Here is a 7,729-nt window from a genome sequence, read left to right as displayed (position 1 = left end):
GGGGGAGCTCCGCCCTTGGCTCGGGAAGGGGCAGCGAGCTGGAATTCTCTGCCTGAGCAGGGGAGCCTGGAGAGGACAGGACAGGACAGGACAGGACAGGACGGGACAGTCCCTCAGGGTCACCTGGCACGGGGGGAAATGTTGGGAATGGGCCCTGGAGGGGACTGGGAGCTGCCCCTGCCCCTCCAGGGCTCCCGCTGTCATCCAGGACAATCATGGAATTATTAGGGTTGGAGAAATCCTCCAAGACCATCGAGCCCAGCCCGTTCCCAGCGCTGCCAAGGCCACCCCTGTCCCCAAGTGCCACCTCCCCACGGCTTTTAACCCCTTCAGGAGTGGGAGCCCAGCCTGTTCCAAGGCCAGCCCACCCTTTCCATGTGGGAATTTCTCCTCCTGCAGCCGCCCAGGCTCCCAGTAAGTCCAAAGGTGATTTTCTTTCCTTTCCATTGGCACTTTAATCCAACCTTCCATGGCTGGAACCTGCAGGAATCACAAATAATTTTTCCTGCAGCCACTGGCAATGGGATTTTTTTTTTTTTTTTGGTTTTGAGGGTTTTTTTCCTGGAACTGGAGCAGCCAAGTGTGGGATTGTCCTCCAAGCAGGAACAGTCACTCGGTGCCACAGGGCTGTACCCAGAGCAGCTCTCACAGATCCCTTTGTCAGCACTAAAAAAGGCCTCAGATCCTGCCGGGGATTTATGGCTGAGCACAGGGAAGTTCTGATCAGAGGGAAAACTCGGATTTTCCTCTCCCCAAAGCGCAGGGCTGAGTGGGGGGACAGTGCAGAGGCTGAACCTCATGTCGTTGTCCAGGAGGAACCCGCTCCCTTCCTGCCTCCACCTGGAATTTCTTCTGCAGGATCCCCCTGCGGCTCCAGCCCCGAATCCCTGCTCTGAGGCAGGGCTGGGATTGAAATTCCTGAGTGCCAGAACCATCCCTGTGCCTCAGGGCACCTCTGTCCCCTGTTCCCCCGAGGACCTTCCAGCTTTTTGTGTTGTGAGGGGAAAAATCTCCTCAGCACCAGCATCTCCTCCAGCTCTGAAACCCTTCCAAGGAGAGAGGGCGGAGTGGGAAGCTGCTCACAGCAATTCCCACGGGCAGGGCCTTCGGGACAGGAAAAGGTTTGGAATTCAACTTGGATTGAGGGAAAAAAATCCCTTTTGAGATGGTTTGGGTTGGAAGGGAACTTAAATCCCATCCAGTCCCATCCCATGGGCAGGGACATCTCCCACTGGGCCAGGGGGCTCCAAACCCTGTCCAGGCTGGGCTGGGCCAGTTCCAGGGATTCGGGAGGGATGGATGGAGGGATGGATGGATGGATGATGGATGGAGGGATGGATGGATGGAGGGATGGAGGGATGGAGGGATGGATGGATGGAGGGATGGATGGAGGGATGGATGATGGATGGAGGGATGGATGGATGGAGGGATGGATGGAGGGATGGATGATGGATGGAGGGATGGATGGAGGGATGGATGGATGGATGGAGGGATGGATGATGGATGGATGGATGGAGGGATGGACAATGGAGGGATGGATGATGGATGGATGGAGGGATGGATGAAGGGATGGATGAAGGGATGGAGGCACCTTGGCCACATTTGGGATTTGGGGTCGGGGACAGGATTTCTCCAGAGGAGCTGTGGGACGTGCCAGGGCAGCCACAGCCATTCCCGAGGCTCTCCCAGGAGCAGGAGGGAAGGGGACCTTCAGGAATTGCTCATCCATTCCCTGCCAGGGCCCGAGGATGAACAAACCAATTTTAATTTGCCCCTGCTGAGGCTGCCCCGGGCGCTGAGCGTTCCCTGCACCGCTGGAGTGTGGAAAACTCCCCGAGGGCACCTCCCAGAATCCCCAATTCCGGCAGAACCGAGCAGGAGAACACGGGGCTGCTTCCAAACATTCCCAAGGAATTTTTCCTGTGGGAAAGGGGCACTTTGCATCCCCCAAAAAAGCTGCATTCCCGCTGATCCTGGGGTGGGAAGGAGCTTCCCAAGGATCACTCGGGGAGCACAGAGGTGCAAGAGTTTACCAAGGATCAGAAAGGATTTGGGGAGGGGTTTGGGGTGCTGAAGTTTCCCAGGGATCAGAGGAAAGGTTTTTGGGATCCAGGAGCTCCCAGGGGATCAGAGAGGAGGTTTTTGTGTTCCAGGAGCTCCCAGGGGATCAGAGGGATTTTTTGGGAGCACAGGGATGAGGAGCAGCCCGGCGGGCTCAGCTCAGCCCCGAGCACTCCCACGGTCTGCCTTTCCCAGGAAACTTCTCCCGGCTCCAATTGCTGCTCTCCACCTTTTTTTTTATTCCGATCGATTCCTCATCGCCATAGGAACCCGCTCCGGCGGCGGCGGGCGGCAGCCGCGGCCCCGGGAGCTCCGGGATGGCCGGGGATGGAGCCGGGGATGGAGCCGGGAGCCCAGGGCAGGCAGGTACCGCACCCCGGGGCAGCCCCAGCCCCGCACCGCCCGCTGCGCTCGGGGCCGGGAAACGTCCCGCAGGATTCGGGGTGGGATTTGGGAAGGGCCAGGCTGGAGGGGGCTCAGCATCCCCCTGGGCACGGAAAATGTGGGAATGGCAGTGGGGAAAAAGGGTCAGACCCTGGCAGGGGATAAAAGGGAAGCTGGAAAGGGGAGGTGGATCCCCAGTGGATCCCAGAGGATCAGATCCTTGACCTGGGCAACACTTTTCTCCCCGCTGGGGCAATGGAGAGGAGCAGCCCTGAGCTGGGAGGAGCAGGAGCAGATTTCCAGGGATAAAACATCTTTGGGATGCGCAGCAAAGGGAGAGAGGAAAACCGGGATTCTCCCAGCCCTGCCTGCCCCCGAACCCAGCGGGAACAGCCCTGTGCTCCCCAGGAGCTTTGGCTGGGCCACAAACCCCCGGGGGCTCGGGGCTGCTCCGTGCTCTGATCCCGCTGGAAGCCCAGGATTCCCTGGCAGAGCCCCTGGATGTGCCCCAGAGGCTGCCAGGCCCCGGCCTCGGCGTTGACTGAAAAAGGCAAAAGTGCCACTGCAGAGATTCCAAGAGCTCCGGGGGGAGCGGCTGAGGGGCACGGAGCTGCCTCTGTCCTGCCGGGCACGGCTGGGACACATCTGGGACACATCTGGGACACATCTGGGACAGCAGGACCCTGCTGTGGAGGTGAAGGGAAGGAGGGAGGGACCCCCATGGAGCCTTCCCCCACCTCTGAGGAGTTCAGGCCCCAAAAATCATGGGAAAAAAAACCCCATTCCAGGGAGATTTTCCAGTTCTTTCCTTGTGAGCAAGACGAGGGTGGGGTGATGGTTTTCGGGGAAAAAAGGAGATTCAGGGTGGAAACGAAGGAGGGATTTTTGAGGGTGAGGGTGGGCAGGGGCTGGGATGGAATTCCCAGAGGAGCTGTGGCTGCCCCTGGATCTCTGGAGGTGCCCAAGGCCGGGGCTTGGAGCAGCCTGGGAATGGGGAAGGTCTCAGGGTTGGCTCTGGGTGGGCTTTAAGGTCTTTCCACCCCAAACCCTGATCCTGCCCTCACCCCAAATCCTGATCCTGTTCTCCTATCCCAAATCCTGATCCTGCCCTCACCCCAAACCAAATCCTTTTCTCCTATCCCATACCCTGATCCTGTTCTCCCACCCCAAACCTGATCCTGCCTGGCTTTGTGCTGACTCCCTCCTTTGTTCTAAATAAGCATCTCATTAGGTATCTGCGGTTCCCAAATTAACATTTAATTCGTGCCTCGTTCCCAGAAAAACCTGGGCGCAGCCTCCCGGAATTGTTGACAGTGATCCTGCTCCTTTGTGAGCTCCGTCCCTATTAAGCAATTTCCTCGCTCGTGTCTTTTGAGTTACTAAGGGAACAGGAATAAAATCTTAATAAAAACTCCATCAGCTGCTCCTGAAATAACAGCAGCCTCCTTCGAGGGGCCTGAGCCAGGGATGGGGCTCTGCTGCCAATTCCCGGGAAATGCAGAGCAGAGGCAGGGGATGGGTGGGCTGGAAGGGCTTCGGAGCTCTTCCAGTTCCATCCAGTTCCATTTAATTCCACCCAATTCCATTTAATTCCACTGAATTCCATTTAATTCCACCCAATTCCATCCAAATCCACCAAATTCCATTGAATTCCACCCAATTCCACCACCCCAGGGTGTTCCAGCCTGGCCTTGGACGTTTCCAGGGATTGGAGCAGCCACGGAACCTTTTCTGGTTCTTCCCACTGGGATAAGCACGTCCCAAAAGGGAACAAATATTTTGTCATAAATATTCCAGGATAAAGAATATTTCACGTAAATAATTAATATATATTAATTGAGTATATGTAATTTAGATATAAAAATATCATTCATAATAGATAATTATATATTGCATTCATATATAAATAGTATATATATTATATTATTTTGCATTCATATATAAATAGTATATATATTATATTATTTATATAGAAATATATTTATATTGGATATTGGTATTGAATATTGGATATTCAATATTGAATATTGGGTATTGAATATTGGATATCGCTGCCAGGGAGGATGGTCCTGAGCTCTGAAAGGGAAATTTGGGGTGTTTTTCCAGGAAGCTGGATTTTCTGGAACCTGAATTCAGGTTCCAGGATGCTGCAAGGGGACATTGGTGTGGATATTCCAGGGATGTTGGTGTGATTATTCCAGGGATGTTGATGTGGATGATCCAGCCAGGATGGTGTGGATGTTCCAGGGATGTTGGTGTGGATGTTCCAGGGATGTTGGTGTGATTATTCCAGGGATGTTGATGTGGATGATCCAGCGAGGATGGTGTGGATGCTCTCCTGAGGGGGTGGTGTCCATGTTCTCCCAGGGAGGATGACGTGGATGTTTTCCCAGGGAGGTTGTCATGGATGTTCTCCCAGGAATGTTGGTGTGGATATTCCAGGGATATTTGTGTAAATATTCCAGAGATATTGATGAAGATATTCCAGGGATGTTGGGATGGATATTCCAGGGACCTTGGTATGGCTATTCCAGGGACATTGATGTAGATTTTCCACTGATATTGATGTGGATATTCCATGGACATTTGTGTGGATATTCCAGGGACGTTGGGGTGGATATTCCAGGGGTATTGATGTGGATATTCCAGGGATATTTGTGTGAATATTCCAGGGACTTTGGGGTAGATATTCCAGGGACGTTGGTATGGCTATTCCAGGGACATTGATGTAGATTTTCCACTGATATTGATATGGATATTCCAGGGACATTGATGTAGATATTCCACTGATATTGATGTGGATATTCCAGGGACGTTGGGGTGGATATTCCAGGGGTATTGATGTGGATATTCCAGGGACATTGGGGTGGGCTTCTCCTGGCTGAGCTCCCCGGAGGCGCTGGGAATTCCAGAGGTGTCCCGGGCCCACAGCCCTGGTAACCCCGTCCCTGTTCTCTCTGTCCCTCCCAAAGGCCCGGACAGACGGACCCCTCGCTGACGGGGCTGTGTGGGCTCAGCCTGGCCCTGCTCCAGGTGGGTGTCCCCATTTCCCTCGGGAACCGGCCCCACACCCCGCGGGAGGCAGCAGCTGGACACGAGTCCCCACCCAGCAGCGATGTCCTCGTGTCCATCCCGCCCTGAGCAGCCCCTCTGCCCCTTCAGCTCCTTTGGGGTGGGGATTTCCTGGGATTTGGGCTTCCAAAGGGTCCCTCAGCCTCCTCCAGCTGGGGATTTATGGGCAGAGGAGCAGCCTCTGCACCAGTGCCCGTCCCTGCCCGGTGCCCTCATCATCTTCCCGAGCTTGCCAGAAAAATCCAGAATTCCCCGTGACCTCCCCGCGCCTGTTGCTGCAGGTTCCTCCTCCCCAGCCGTCTCTGCTCTCCCCACGTCCGAGTCCTTCTCCTTCACCATCTGTTTTCCCACGTCCGATCCCTCCTCCCTCGCCGTCTCCTCTTTCCCCGCGGCCAGTTCTCCCTCCCTCGCCATCTCTCCCGTGCTATCCAATTCCAGCTCCCTCACCGCCTCTCTTCTCCCCTCCAGGAGCTCTGGGCTGGGCCGGGAGGCGCTCCCGAGGGTTTGCCCATGGAATAGGCGCTTTTCCCGGCTCCTGGGAGCAGCGGGAGGCTGAAGTTGGCCGTCCCGGGACACCCGAGCTCGCCGTGCCCCGGAGCCCGCCGCCTCTGCCATGAATGATGCGTCCACCATGGATTATGAACTGCTCTCGCCGTCGCTGGTGGAGCACCCCGCCGGCGCCGCGGGCATGGACGCCGAGCAGAAAACTGTCTTCGCCTTCGTCATCTTCCTCCTGGTGTTCCTGGTGATGCTGATGGTGCGCTGCTTCCGCATCCTGCTGGACCCCTACAGCCGCATGCCCGCCTCCTCCTGGACGGACCACAAGGAGGGCTTGGAGAGGGGCCAGTTCGACTACGCGCTGGTGTGAGGGTGGGCGAGGGGCGAGCCCTGGCTCCGGGAGCGTCCCCCGGCCCCGGGGTCCCCTTCCCCGCCGGTGTCACCCCGCAGGGATGCTCCGGGCAGAGCGGGGCCACGCTCTGCCTTCTGCGGGAGGTTTTCTAGGCCTTTCTCTCTTTTCTAAGCACTTCTCAGTTCTCCGGGGGACGCTGGGCAGGGTCGGGGCTCCGCTCGGGTCCCGCTGTCCCCCCCAGCCCCGTGTCCCCCCCAGGCCGGGCACGGCGGAGGGGCCGGGACGGGGCATGGCGGGACCTGCCCCCGGCCCGCGGGGCCCCTGGGCTGGGCTCTGCCCGGTGCCAGGCCCGAGCCGTGAGCCCCGGCCCCTCCCGTGCCCCCCGGTGCCCCCCGGGAGCGCTGCCCGTGGTCCAGTGAGTGTGTGTGTGTGTGTGTCCTGTAGCTGAGCTCTGTCCGTCTGGGGTTCCTCGGCACCGGAGCCGAGCGCTGCCTTTGTTCCCGCTGTGTGCCCGTCCCCGGCCCCCCAAGAAAGAGTGGAGACCCCCCGTGTGCAGCCCCCCACCTCGGCCTCCAGCCCTGTCCCCCCTCAGCTGGTGACTCCGGGCTGAGCTGGGGACACTGAGACCCTCCACCAGCCTGGGGACACCAGGGGGGATCCAGGGCCCAAAAAACCCTCGGGAGAGGCTCCTCGGGCACCTCCCAGTGCTCCCAGTCCCTACTGGGTGGGGTCCCAGTCCCTGCTGGGGGGATCCCAGTTCCCCCAGTCCCTGCTGGGGGGATCCCAGTGCTCCCAGTCCCTACTGGGTGGGGTCCTAGTTCCCCCAGTCCCTGCTGGGGGGATCCCAGTCTCCCCAGTCCCTGCTGGGGTGGGGTCCCAGTGCTCCCAGTCCCTACTGGGGGTATCCCAGTGCTCCCAGTCCCTGCTGGGTGGGGTCCCAGTTCCCCCAGTTCCCCCAGTCCCTACTGGGTGGGATCCCAGTGGTCCCAGTCCCTGCTGGGTGGGATCCCAGTTCCCCCAGTCCCTGCTGGGGTGATCCCAGTGCCCCCAGTCCCTGCTGGGGTGATCCCAGTGCTCCCAGTCCCTGCTGGGTGGGGTCCCAGTGCTCCCAGTCCGAGGGGCGAGCAGCGGAGCCGCGGTGGCCGCAGGGCTCCCAAGGGTGACGGGAGGGTTCGTACGGAGGGATTTGAGCCCGGGGCAGGGAGAACCTGGCCCCCGCCATGGAAATAAAGCCGCACCGTGCCGACCCCAGCCCGCTCCTGCTCCGCTCTTTGCCGCGTCCCGGGAGAGGAACCGGACCCATCCCGAACCCTCCCCGAGCCCCGCGGGGCTGCCCCGGCCTCCCGCGACACCGAGCACCGA

General features: G+C 58.6%; 1 protein-coding gene across 1 annotated transcript; it reads left to right on the top strand.

Annotated features, from left to right (window-relative positions):
- Window positions 1–6,065: 6,065 nt before the first annotated feature.
- Window positions 6,066–6,419, top strand: CTXN1 (cortexin 1). The gene has a single exon (XM_066336367.1). It carries the CDS (start codon window positions 6,131–6,133, stop codon window positions 6,383–6,385), a length of 255 nt encoding a protein of 84 aa, XP_066192464.1. The 5' UTR covers window positions 6,066–6,130; the 3' UTR covers window positions 6,386–6,419.
- Window positions 6,420–7,729: the final 1,310 nt, after the last annotated feature.

This window comes from Sylvia atricapilla, chromosome 26 (genome assembly GCF_009819655.1).
Source record: "Sylvia atricapilla isolate bSylAtr1 chromosome 26, bSylAtr1.pri, whole genome shotgun sequence".
NCBI classification, from domain to species: Eukaryota; Metazoa; Chordata; class Aves; order Passeriformes; family Sylviidae; genus Sylvia; species Sylvia atricapilla.
This window is presented reverse-complemented; position numbering and strand designations above follow the sequence as displayed.

Excerpts from the sequence above, each read along its gene's own strand:
- CTXN1 (XM_066336367.1), top strand. The coding sequence starts at position 6,131 with ATGAATGATGCGTCCACCATGGATTATGAACTGCTCTCGCCGTCGCTG.